General features: G+C 38.3%; 1 protein-coding gene across 1 annotated transcript in view; it reads left to right on the top strand.

Annotated features, from left to right (window-relative positions):
* ATAD2 (ATPase family AAA domain containing 2) overlaps positions 1-13,786 on the top strand; it is a 94,342-nt gene extending 80,556 nt beyond the window's left edge. Inside the window, exon 28 of the mRNA XM_027854016.1 lies at positions 13,728-13,786. Coding sequence (XP_027709817.1) covers positions 13,728-13,745 — 18 coding nt within the window. The 3' untranslated portion in view covers positions 13,746-13,786. The remainder of the gene's footprint in view (positions 1-13,727) is intronic.
* Positions 13,787-14,308: the final 522 nt, after the last annotated feature.

Consider the following 14,308-nt stretch of genomic DNA (forward strand, 5'->3'; position numbering starts at 1 on the left):
AGGCCAATCTCTGATAGGAAAACTTGAAGCCTATAAGCCTCAAAGAGGGACTACATCAAGGTAACTGAGTAAATAGGAAAAACCACAGACACAATGAAGAAATACCACCAGTTAAGAGAAACCCATGTGATAAGCCCTGACAGTAACTCCTCAACAAACACTAGTAGGACAACAGAGAAAAAAGGTCTTGGTCACAGATCGATAAGAATGAATGGAAGAAATTTTTAAAATGGAACTGAAAAAAGCTATTTAGGACAAAATTGGAAAGAAAAATAATACAGAAGATGAAAACTAAGTAATGAACTCCCTAAAAAGCAGACTAGAGCAATGAGGACTCAATTCTATATGACTATAAGAAATATTTAAATGAATTGAAACAGTTGAAAACAAAAAGTAGTACGTGGTATCATAAAAAAATCTGACTTGGAAAACATTCAGAAGAAATAATTTTAAATATCACAACTAAAGAAGGGGAAAAACTGAATACTGTACTTGAAATCATAAAAGAAAACTTCCCAGACCTTTTAGAACTACAGGGCAAAGTGAAGATAGAATGAATCCACAGATCACCTCTCGAAAGACACTCCAAACTGAAAACACCGAGTAATATGATAACCACAATCCAGATCTTCCAAGTTAAAGAGAAAATACATGCAAATAGATGCAAGCATCTAGAAAGAGTTTTAAGTACCAAGGAACCACAGTCACTATCACACAAGATAATGCTCTAATTATTATAAAGTGTGGGGGGAGGGGATATTGAGATATAATATTCCAAAACAAAAAAAATGGAGTTGAGGCCTTTCCTGAAAAGGAGGAAGCTTGGACTTGGATATTCTGAGCAGAAGTAATCTATTTCTCCAAAGAGGTGCCTTTCTCTCTACAGCTACCTTGTATACACCTATATATGTATGTGTTGTCTCACCAGTTAGAATGTGAGTTCCTTGTGGACAGGGACCGTTTTTGCTTTTTCTTTGTAGTCCTACTGCTTAGCAAAGTGGCTTGTGCTTATTATAGCAAGTGCTTGACAAATGTTTATTGATTGATTGGTCAAAGAATCATATAGTTGATGTAAAGAAACTATCAGGTGAGAGATCATCTATCCAATAAACGTTGGAGAAAGAAGTGAACAGTAGTCTTACTTGTTCAAAGATAAAAAGAAAGTTATTTGTCAAACTGATTACAACAATAAAGAGGTCAGTTGTCTTCTTGGGGCATATGTCCAAGACATAACAGAGAACCTCACTCCCACTTCTCATGATTCACTTGTGCACAAATGATACTGCCAGATGGGACATAGAAGGCATTGCCAATAATTGTGAGATCTTGGGTAAGAAAATAAAAGACCATGGGGTGCTGGTTGTGTTTTCCTCATTATTGCCCATTGAAAGCAAGGGATGCACAAAAGAAAAAGTAATGTGGGAAGTAAATAGCTGGCTTAGGAGTATATGAGAATGGGATTTAGATTTTGCCCCATGGTTTAATATATGTGCATAATATACATTTGGACAGAAAGACTTGGGGGAGGGGGTCAACTTTGATACTAAGCTCACTTCAGCCTTCCTTAAAAAAAAAAAATTGGAGAAGACTCCTCCAAAAAGCTTCCTCCCAAGAAACAGGAGGAAGAAACTGCCATGCCTTCCCCTCCACGTAGCCTTATCTCTCAGCACACTGCCTGCCTCAGTGTCTCACTGTCGTCTTCCACAACTTTTTTTTTTCTTCCAAAGAAAGGGCAGGGCATGCCTATGAATCAAGATTGGTTCCTCCTCCAAGTCTTTCTTCCCCAAAGGCATGCTATGTCTAGAATAGATTAACAAATTCCTGGTGAGAGATGGAGCACACCAAACAAAAGCTAGTAAGAATTGCTGGGGTTCTTCCTTTTGAGGGGGGCAGCTAGATGGTGCAGTGCATAGAGCTCCGGCCCTGGAATCAGGAGGACCTGGGTTCAAATCCGGTCTCAGACACATGATACTCGCTAGACGCGTGACCCGGGGCAAGTCACTTAATCCTGATTGCGTCACCAAAAAAAAAAAAAAAGTATTTGCTGTATGTCTTGCAAATTTATCAAAATGCCTTTAAAAAGGATAGAGGTGGGAGGGATTACTTCTCTATGTCCCTCAAGCTAGATACATAGTAACTACAATGAAGGAAAAAGAATAGCAATTACACCCAGAAGTTCACAGGAAACCAGATACATGAAACAAACCAATAGTAAAACCAATGGCCTCAAATATCTGTACACTTATGGCCAAAGTTTAGACAAAAAGCAACAAGAATTAGTTACTAGAGTTTGGAGGCAAATCTGACCTTACCACTAGTTCTGGGTAGGAATCCTGAATTTTAAAAAAGGGGGGGAGGGGGTGGACAGGATCAGTTAAGGGGGGAAAGGGTGGTAGTATTAAGGTATTTTGATATTAGCAAAGCCAGGAACCAGAGGGGAGAAGCATGACAAGACTATCTGAGTGAAAGTTAATGGAGGAAAAGAAGTGATTTTGCTTACTGGAGTATGCTAGAAACTACCTAGAAAGAAAGGGGAAATAAGATAAGGGGTATAGTAAACATCAGAAGGCTGACACAAAGCATGATACAGCGGCAATAGAAAACTTTAGTTGTCCAGACCTCTTCTGGAGCTCCCTCTGTGCCAAAAGCAGCATAGCTCCTTAACTTACCTCAGGGTATTGTCTATCAATAAATGAGAGGAACCAACAAGAGGAAATTCTACTTTGGATATGCCTTATTAACAAGGAAGATCTGGCTGCTGGCAGAGAAATGATGAGAACCTTGGGGGGAAGTGACCACTCCCTTCTAAGGTCTGTGACAGAGACAAGGAAATCAAAGCATAGTCTGATATTCACTCTAGATTTTGGGAAAGTATTTCAAAGGGTTCAGAGAAAAGATAGATAAGGTCCCCTGAACTAAAGTGCTATAAAGCAAGTCAGCCCAGGAAGGTTAGGAGATGCTAAAGAATGAAAATTATCAAACACAAAGGGAAGCAATTCCAATGACAGGAAAAATGGCATTTGTCTTACTAATCCAATATGGATTCATATGGCACTGAACAATCACTTTAGATTTTAAAAGGAAATATACAGAAGACTAAAGACCATCCTCAACACAGATTGTTGTTCAGTGGTGCCCAATTCTTCATTACTCCTTTGGGGGTTTTCTTGGCAAAGATACTAGAGTAATTTGACGTTTTCTTCTCCAGCTCATGTTACAGATATGGAAACTGAGACAAACAGGATTAAGTAATATGCCCAGGGTCACATAGCCAGTACGTATCTGAGGCCTGATTTGAACTCTGGAAGAGGAGTCTTCCTGACTCCAGGTCTGGCACTCCATCCACCTACCTACTCTAGAAAAAGAATAAAGACTGCTGCTAAAGGTCAGAACAAACAGGCTGGCAGTAAAACATTTTTTTTTTTAATGCACAGAGGTGCAGAAGGAAAAAAAAATCTGTTGATCCCTTTAACATTATATACTTCTTTAAAAAAATAATTTAACCAAAGTTCAGTTTCCTGTGCAAATCTTTTATTTGTATATTGAAATTTTTGTGTTTGTTGATTTATCGTTAAGGTCACAATAAAAAATGTCTGTTTTTTTTAAACCTAGGAATTTTAGTGGACTGAAAAATCAGCATGAGTCAGCAGTGTAATGTGGCAGCCAAAAATTTAATATGATCTTGAGCGGTATTAAGACAGGCTTCCAACAATAGAGAGGTGATAGTTTCACTGTAATTCTACTCAGATCTCATCTGAAGTACTTTGTTCAATTCTGGGTACCATAGTTTAAGAAGGACATTGATAAAGGAGGTCCAGAGGAGGGAGGGCAGGATGGCGAAGGGCCGTGAGTCCATGTCACAAGAGAATAGTTGAAGGCACTGGGGATAGCCTGGAGGAGAGAAGATTCAGGGAATGTGGCAGGAGACGGGAAATGACTTGGAATTTATGAAAGGCTAGACTTGTTCTTTTTGGCCTCAAAGGGAAGAACCAAGAACAGTAGGTGAAAGTTACAAAGAGGCCAATTTAAGCTTGATATAGGGAAAAACTTCCTAGTAGAGATAATCAAAAGTGGAATGGGTTGTCTTGAATGATGGAGGGGTTCCCCCATCCTTGCAGGTCTTCAAACAGAGGGTGGATGGCCACTTGTCAGCTATATTACAGTGGAGTGTATGGGGTGTTCAGGAAGGACTTACACCTTTGGTGTGACAGCTTGATGAGCCCTTTTCAGGGCTACTTTTGGCATCCACCCGTCACCCAACTCTCACCTATGGCTTCAAGAAGCTGCAGCATGCAAAGTGGCCACACCCTAGTAAAAACATCTTGCCAAATGGGCTAAACCAGGTTGAGGGTAACTGACAGACTTCAAACCCATCGGTGAGTTAAGGGGGATGTCTACCACAAGCATGTGAAGACTTCCAAGCAGAATGGGCTGATGAGAATAATATATTCCAAAAGTCATGAAGGCGGCTGAAGCAGGTGCTGTGGAGTGTTTAGAGCTTGGTTGGGCATGGAAGATGTCAAGGTCATCCACTGCATCCAGGGCTATCATCTTGACTTGTCTTGCCACTAGACTTCCATGACTCTGGCAACTCTTGACTCACTCAAATCCAATTCACACCCAAGTCAAGGCGTCATGCTGTGAAGTTACTGGTCCTCTTTGAAAATGAAGGATGAACAACAACATTATATATAGTTAAGATTCCTTTCATTTATGGAGTGCTAGAGATTCAAATAGAAAAAATAAAAATAAACAGTCCCTGCTTTCAAGGAGCTCATATTGGGAGAGACAGCACATAGAATCTTCAGGTTCTGAGAAGATGAAAAGACATATATAACACAATATGTAACACAATCCTTCCTCAGCTCAGGTGCTACTTTCTTTGTGAAGCTTTCCCAGATTAGTGATTATCAAGGCTCAGTTCTCTCCAATTACTTTTTATTTACTTTTTTTAAAGTATACTTACTATATTTCTCTAGTAGAATACAAACTCCCTGAGGGCACAAATGATTTAACTATCTATTTTGGATTCCCAAGGTCTTGCATGTTTGTCAAATAGGAGCTTAGTAAATAAATGTTGAATTGAATTTTAAAATTTTCTATAGAGGAACAAATAGGTGAAAATAAGAAGAGGGATTAGAAAATAAGAAAAAAAAAAGAAAAACAATTTTTCACTTCAAGTGATTAAATTATACAATAAAGAATAATTGTCCAAATTACTTGGTGCTATTTTTTAATAGAAAAATAGATATAGAATAAAGTAGATCATAAAGAACTAGGACCAAAGGTATTCATTAATTTAGTGTTTGATGAATCCCAATCACAAAACATCGGGGAAAGCAATTATTATTCAATATAAATTGTTTGGCAAATTGAATAGTAAGCAGCATGGCCAAAGAAACAATAATAATGAAATTAGATCTTAATCCCATATAATAGGTTCCAATAGATTCCAAATATATTTTAAATACTTTTTCAAAAATAGATTGATATTCTATTGTGTTTGGAAGAGGGGAAAAAAGCATCTATTCAACAGATGGAAGAATCTATAGAACTTTATAAAATACATGGTTTTTATTATTAGCTTTCGTACAAGAAAAAAGCAATGCGTCTAGAATAAAATGGAAAGAAATCAGAGAGGGAAAATGTTTGCCATAATCATTTCTCATCAAAGTCTGACATCAAAAATCTATGAAGAATTGAAAGAAATATAGAAGAGCAAGGTCCATTCCTTAGCAGGTAAGTGGTTAAATAATCTGAACAGACAGATCTTGAAAAAAAAATGTTACCAATAACAACCTGAAAAACTTATAACTCTCTAATCAAAGAAATGTTAATTAAAACAACTCTGAGATAGTTCCTTAGGATAAGTTCACAAAGAACTAAAAATAACAAAATTCAATATTGACAGAGCTGTAGAAAGACAGGTACACATACTGCTGTAGGTAGAAATGAAGGAAGGAGAGAGGGAAGGGAAAGAGGGAAGGAAGGAAGGAAGGAAGGAAACAAGCATTTATTAAGTACCTACTATGTGTCAGACACTGCTCTACCATTAAGTGACTTGTCCAGGATCACGCAATCCTGTAAATATCCTAGTAAATATCTGAGCAAATCTGAACTCAGGTCTTCCTGACTCCAGGCCCAGAGCTCTATCCATTGTACCACCAAGCTACTTCAAAAGTTATGAATTATTATGTTTGTTGAAAGCAATATGGCACTATAGTATGAGTTAGAAAACTTAGATGTGCATATGTTGTTGTTCAATGTGTTTGAAAATGGACAGTGGCAGTGTTCATGGCTATAACTTCAAAGACTAATGAGTTGCTATCCTTTGCATAATGGACTGACAGGTTTTAATCATTAGTACAAATTGCTCCATGCTGCTGTGTAGTCTTTCATATAGTAGTCGTATTAAAATGGCAATCCCAGGTTTTCTTTCCCAATCTGGGGGGAAAAAACCTTGTGTGGTACACAGGCAGTCATTAGCTATGAATTTTTTGTTTTTGACGCAATTGACGTTAAGTGACTTGCCCAGGGGGACACAGCTATTAAGTGTCTGAGGCCAGATGTGAATTTAGGTCCTCCTGCCTCCAGAACCCATGCTCTATCCACTGCACCATCTAGCTGCCCCTAGCCATTGGTTCTGAATGGCACAATGGAAGAAAAACTGGCTTCAGAGTCAGAGTACCTGGGTTCATATCCCATATCTGACACTACTTGTGTGATATTGGACAAGTCATAGGTTCCTAAAAGAATCTCAGTTTTTTTATCTCTAAAATGAGAGCTATATCTAGTCACCTCACTTCTCAGTTTCCTCATTGGTAAAATGTGGAAGATTTGTCAGACTGAAAAACGACTGAACTGAATGTCTAAATAGAGGAACAGAACAGCAAGGAGGCCAGTGTCACTGGATCAGTCAGTCAATAAATATTTATTATGTTCAGTCATTTTTCTGTCATTTCCAATTCTTTGTGACCCCCTTTGGGGTTTTCTTGGCAAAGATACTGGAGTAGTTTGCCATTTCCTTCTCCAGTTCATTTTGCAGATGAGGAAACAGAGGCAGAGTTAAGTGACTTGCCTAGGGTCACACAGCTAATAAGTGTCTGAAGCCAGATAAGTCAGGAAGATGAGTCTTCCTGACTTCAGGCCCAATACTCTATCTGCTGTGCCAACTAGTTGCCACTAAACATTTATTAAATGCCTACTATGTGCCATATACAGTGCTAAGAGCTAGGGATACAAAAAGAGAGAAAATCTGATAAGGGAGAGTGACTTGCCCAGCGTTACATGGCTAAATGTGCTTAAGGCAGAATTCAAACTCAAATTTACCTGACTCAAAGTCCAACATTCAAGCCCCTGTGCCACCTAGCTGTCCCTAGTTTTAAATCCTTGCTCTTCTACTTAATAACTATGTGATCTTAGGCAAGACTTTTCTTTCTCTGGACTTCAGTTTCCTCATCTATCAAATGAGTGGATAATACTAAATGCTCTAGACCTCTAACAATGCATGATTCTATGAATTCAGATGAAAAAAGGAGTCCTTGGGATTCTAACTTTAATAAATACTTTGTGTTTTGTACATTCCTGTTCAAAGTTCTCAGCTCTGTCTCACACCTTTTTCATCACAGCATTTCTGTAGATACCGGTAATCCTTTATTATTCAGGGTGGAGTTATCATTGCATCTTCCTAAAATTCTGCCAGCCTTTAGTGGATCATCCAAAAATCTTACCTTTCTTTTTCTTTCCCCTTCTTCTCTCTTCCCCTCTCTCCCTTCCTTCCTTTTTTCTCTTTCTCTTTCTTTCTTCCTTTCCTCCCTTCTTTTCTCTCTTTCTTTCTCTCCATTTTGTTGCTTGTTAACACCTCCACTAGAGGGTGTACAGGGACAGAGATAGAAATTGGAATTCATTGATTTCACAACTGCATTAGCAGTCCTGACAGAACATTGGGTATGAGGAAGTAATTGAAAACTGAGTTTAGAGGAATGTTTCTAGATTTCAGTTGTCATTTGCTGGGGTGTGCTGGCAAATGTATAACAAATGACTCTGAAAAAAATTATGCATAAGACACACCTTTAAGTTTAATCTGCATTGTTAATATTTTCCCATGCTTTCTTAAATGTAGACAATCTACAATAATCAAACAGTAAACCAAGCCCTAATTTGTAGCCAGTTCCTGTGGTGTAAATACACTGCAAATTTAACAATCAGCTCTCACCATTGCTGGCTTCAGCTCTCCTCTGGCATAGGTCACACGAACACATGAGATGTAATTGATGCAGTATGCACCAGAATTGCAGTTCCTCTCGGTTGGAAGTGACTTCAGAGGCCAAGCCTAGAAAGCCATTAGCTCAACATGTAAGCCATTCCACTTTCAGATAGCTCCAATCGTCAGGAAGTATTTTCCTTACACCCAACTAAAGGTGTATCTTCTACCCTAGTTCTACCCCCTCCAAGGCAAAGCAGGACAAATTCTAATCCTTCTTCTCCATATGATAGCCGTAAAAATACTTGAAGACAGCTATCATGTGTTTCTCTGACTCCCTAAGTCTTCCTTCTTCCAAGCTAAACAAAGTTCTTTCAATCAATCTTCACCAAACAGACCACCATTTCTCTAGCTACACTCAAGGCTATCAATATATTCCCTAACTCAAAGTACACGAGATTCCCACATTCTGGCATAGAAGTGACCCTAGGTTTTCAAAGAATATGCATAGATGCCAGCTTAGTGCAAACACCAACAAGTTTGCTAGGCCACAAAGGCTTCCAGGACTAACCTAGTGGCAGACTTCATTTACTATCTTCAAATCAAATGAGATGACATTTGTAAAGCCTTTGGCACATAAGTAAGTGCTTAATAAATGCTTATTCCCTCCCTCTGGGCCAAACATTTGCATTTCCTTCAATTGATTTATATAGGGTTTCTACTCTTCTCATCCTGGTTGCCTTATTCTGACATGTTCCATCTTTTCTATTTCCTTCCCAAAATCTAGTGTCCAGAACTGCAAACATTACTGCACATGTCAGAGTACAGAAGGACAATCATAAGCCACCGACCCAGGAAGTATGGCCCATCAGAGACTGAATAAAGAAAAACTCTAGGGCAGAGTGGGTCTGGGATTTGATTGTGAGCTGATGATTCCCCTTCTTCTTGGGGTTAATTTGTTATACCTTAAACTGCACTAATTGGCACCGGACCTGGAGTAAGAAACACTCATCTTCTGGGTTCAAATCTGGACTCAGCCACTCCAGTTGTGTTACCCTGGGTAAGTCAATTAACTCAGTCTCCTCAGCTCTAAAATGATCTAGAGAAGGAAATGGCAAACCATTACAATATCTTTGCCCAAAAAACCCCAAGTAAGGTCACGAAGGGTCAGACACAACTGAACCACAAAAATAACAACAACTAACATAAAATCATAAGAAACTGAGTGCTGGGAAAGTGTATTCACCTAAAAATGTCCTGGATAGTAAGAAGATTCACATCACAAATTTCTTAAATATAAAGAAGTAGGATAAAATGAGTACTTTGCAACTTTTTCACTCATAGTAAAAAATTGTGAGTATGTACTATATATCTACACATATATACATACTAATTTACTTATAAATGAACAGCTCTCCTAATGGGTTAGGTCCCTGTGGAGCTATGCTCCTGTTCTTACAGCTCATGGGCTCCCAACAGTAAACCTCCCATTAACAGTCAATCCAGTAGAATCAATTAGTTCTTAGCAAAATTATTTACTAAAATGGTATATCAAGAACAGTAGTTAAAAGGCATTCTTCCCATAAATTGAGTACATACTCCCACAAATGTGCATCATCCATGGGAAGAGTGGGCTCAAACATAAAACACCATGTAGTGAGGCATCCAGAAACTCACAAATCCTGGCAGAATTTGGAATTGCTTTCTCCCTTGTAGGTTCTTTATGCAACTTCCTCTGAATGTAACATTTCTATCCAGATGTGTCCCTCTCAATCGTCTAGGGGTCACAATCCTTAAAGCTGCTTCCTCCCTCTGGTTACTGTATCCATGCCTGTCAGGAGCCGGGAGCCTGTGCCTGTGTTTCTCACTGGATCCAGTGTCTCCTACTGATCTAGTAGGTCCTCTCAAAAACTCCATCGATGATGTATATGGGGAGGGGATGGAAGAGAAATCCCCTCCTCTCACCTCCCTTGCTGGAGTCTCTTCCATAGGTAGCTTCCAGGTTGCAATCTCTGCCACGATTTGCAATCTTTCGCTCTGCTGCTAGATGCCACTACCTAGATGTCACTACTGATTGAGGCAAGGAGGAGAGAGAAATGTCCTATTATCGGGCGGGATGGAGGAGGAGGGAGGAGGGGCACGGAAGGGCGGGGAAGGAGGTCTCACTCCAAGACTGCAGAACCTTGATTTCCTTGAGCTCTTCACGGTTTAGCAATTTAAAGTCCCGAGAGGCATGACTAATTTGTTTTCTTGGCCAATCATATTGTACCCTTCTTGATTCAATTAGAGAAGACTTTGTACTTCATAGAGGAATTAGAGCATAAGCCTATATTGTTGATTCCTTAAAACTTGATCATGCTATCATGGATATGATTTGCATGACTACACACGTATAACCTATATCGAATTGCTTGCCTTCTTAATGGGGGAGGGGGAGAAGAGATGCGGAAGGAGGAAGGGAGAGCATTTGGAACTCAAAACTTTGAAAACGAATGTTAAAAATTGTTTTTACATGTAACTAGGGAAAAATAAAATACTAAATAAAAGCTAAAAATTAAAAAAAAAAGATCATGTATGACTACATCCACTGAGCTGGGGGCAGAGGGAGGGTCACATCTCTCGCTTCTCACATATAAATTACATACATGCAATACTGTACTCATCTTTTATGTAAAACATTCGCAAAACATAAAACTTTTAAGAGGATGAAATGAACACTTTTAAAACAATTTATTTTATTAGGGTTAGGTACTAGATGAATGATTTCATTTCTATAGGGAACTCTTGATGAGGTAGCTTTCACTTTTATTTATTAATGGTACAAAACCTTCTTTTCCCTCTCGCCAAAATTAGTAATTCTGTTTTTAATGAGATCATTGCAATTGAATGTGTTCCTCATTTTTTTGAAAATCTTGATTTAACATTTTATGTTATAGTAATTTGAAAGTCTAATTTGACATTCAGTTTTATTTTGATATTTGGTTGGTTTTAATGGCTGTAATAACTAAAAAAATATTTCTTACAAAGATAACATAGTTCTAATAGCAAGAAGTGTAGCACTGGCTCTCCTTACTAAATCATGTCTCTCATTTTTCTGTCCCATCCATCAATTATGCAAAGGTTTTTGTTTAAATTTGGCTAGTGAATTTCCATCTTCTCAGAAGGTGTTCCATTTTCATATTTTTAACAAATGGGTTCTAAACCCTTTGTATGGAAGATTTTAAACAGTTTAGAAAAATCTAGTGCAACAATCTCTTGGCACAGATAGGAAGGACTCCCTCTCTCACTAAGGGTCCCCAGCTCTGGCCTCATTTACCCTAACCTGGTTGAGGTCTTGAGGGATCCTGCCCTTGAAAAAAAGGGAATGCAGCTCTTTGATACTCACTACATTACACTATAGTAGAACTCTGAGAACAGTCTCTTAAAGAAAGCTTAAATTTGGCTTATGCCTAAAGGCTACCCAAAAGGGATTAACTGGGTCACATCTGGAAAGGTATTCAGCATATCAATGAATCAACAAGGATTTATGTTATTAAGTGCTTACAATGTCACAGGCACTGTATGGAATACAAAGCAAGAGTAAAAAAAAAAGTCCCTATCATCAAAGAGCTTACTTTCTAACCAGGGAGACAGGTATACATAGGAGTATCTGTAGAATACAAAATTAATACAAACTACTAACTCTCTTGTGCATTTATAAATTAAATTCAGAGTGGCAGAGTGAATAGAGAGAAAGACTTAGCATAGGAAAGATGGGGTTCAAATTCCTCTTCTGCCTACTGCTGCCTGAGTGACCCCAGGCAAGCCGATTAATATTTAGTGCCCATTCTCAAAGACTACAAGTTGCAGAATAGTCACTGATCTACATTGATAGAGGGACTTTCCCAATTGGTAATCTACACACCAATTAGATCATGGCTCTAATTCCCACCCATAAAAGGGTATAAAACAGAAATGGAGATATAAAAGCAAATCAAGTAATGTACATTATGATTATTTCTGTTGGTATTTTATCACAGTTCTGGGCACAAAGTAGGAGATTAATAAATACTTGTTGAATTGCTTTGCACAAAAAAAAAAAAAGCTAGACATGAGAAGATTATGTCCAAGCATAGTTTGTCACTTTGACAAGCTAAACAAATTGTATTTTTCAATGTTAAATGCACCAAATGAAGAGAGTTAAAATTATTGTTAGAAAAAAGGAGGGATAACTCACACAGTCGACCAATTTACTAAGCATCCATGTGTATTAGACAGCTTTTCACTTTAGCCTGACAGATGGTGAGTGCATGTTTTGAGAATTTGCAAAAAAAAAGCAAAATTTGAAAAGTACGTGATACCCTCATTGCATTTGGACAAAACCATCAATCAACAAGCATTTATTAAACTAAATGTGTTTTGTTTTATTGTTTCATCTGTATAAGGCTGGAAACTGCCACTTCTTCCATATTTTATAGTTTTAGAGGGTTTCCTAGGGCACCAAGAGGTTGTAATTTGCCTGTGGTTGCACTAAAAATATGTGTCAGGGGCAGGCCATGAACCCAAAGCTTCTTGTCTTGAAGCCAGCCTTGTCTCCACCATGACAGGCTGCTTCTTTGAATGAGGCCTCTGAAGTGGAAAGGCAATGGGCCACCTTTAAGTATCTCAGCTATAAGCTTACACTGACCCAACACTCACTTCTTTAATACCATAATGGGACATTATGTGTCCCATTCACCAAATTTATTTTATAGTTTCTTGCCATAGTTAAGCTCTTTTGTTTCTTCATTCCTGGTAGCATTGCTGCATTCTATTTTTATTACATTTTCTTAAGGGGGAAATTGAGAAAGCGGAATTCTTTAGGTTTTGCATTTTGAGTGAGCAAAGGTTGGGAGATGAAATCCCTACATACAAACAGTTGCTGTGCCCATGACTGCTCTCTGGCTCTGATTCAGAGAAAAGCACTTAGCATGCAGCAAGAGGGCGCTTGGAGTACTTTTACCTTCAGACAGCACATTTGTTTTAAGTGTTCTGAATGTACGTGATTAAAACAGTTAATGGATCAAAGAAAGTCCAAATTGATATCCTGGACATGTGGGCATTGTGAGAGAGCAAGTATTTGTTTAAAGGCCCATTGTGAAACTTCTACTGGTTTAAAAACTGACTGGAGGGTGGGGGAAGGTTCACTGGTATAAATAATGTATTCACAAAATAATTTGGAATCTGATTACGGGTGATGAATCTTAATTATGGCTGTTTACTGTGGTGAATATTTAGGAAAATCATGGAGTTTAAAAATGACAAGGCTCACGCTTTCACTCCAGCTATTTAGGAAGGAAAATAAGTACCACCCTACGTAAATATTCTGTAATTACTCTGTAATTTCAGTTACATATTTTAGATGGAGGACCCTGTCTTGCCTGCCTGGTGTCTTCCTTTTAATGCTATTTCTCTTAAGCCTATTTCCCCACCCCATTCGGGGGGAAAATGCAAATTAGATAGTGCTTGCTAATTCTTAGGTTCCTTCTTCATTTTCTCCCCACAGATGTTACATGAAGGATAATCACTCAGATCCTGCCTAAACGAAAATGGCTGCCCAGTAAGAAGCTTCCTGGACATTTTTAAACAGAGTGACCTTTCAGAAAGAAGTAAGAGAGAAAAGGTAGATGGGGCACATAGGAATGTGATTTCTTTCAACTTTTAAAAAAAATTTATTTTTCAGTTAATAAGCACTGATTTTTTTTCTCTTCCACCTACCCCCAATTTAAAAGAGAAAACAAAAACAAAACCTTTGTAGCAAATATGCATGATCAAGCGAAATAAATTCCCATGTTAGCCAAAAATCTCATTCTACATCTTGAATTCATCATTTCTCTGTCAGGATGTGAATAGGTCATTATCAGTCCTCTGATAATAGGATGTTCATTTTGAATTTACTTGGCTTCTACACCAGTACCTCAGCAAACTCATCACTGGGAAAGCTCATCATTTTGCAAAATCCATCAGCCTTGTTACTTTTACCTTATTGGTACTCTCTCCCCTTCTGATTGAAGAGTAGTTATAAACTCCTCCATTTAAGTAGGGAACAGGACTGACTTCTCAGATATCTTATTTCCTACCCTACTA

This window comes from Vombatus ursinus, unplaced genomic scaffold, assembly GCF_900497805.2.
Source record: "Vombatus ursinus unplaced genomic scaffold, bare-nosed wombat genome assembly UNPS02010284.1, whole genome shotgun sequence".
Taxonomy (NCBI): domain Eukaryota; kingdom Metazoa; phylum Chordata; class Mammalia; order Diprotodontia; family Vombatidae; genus Vombatus; species Vombatus ursinus.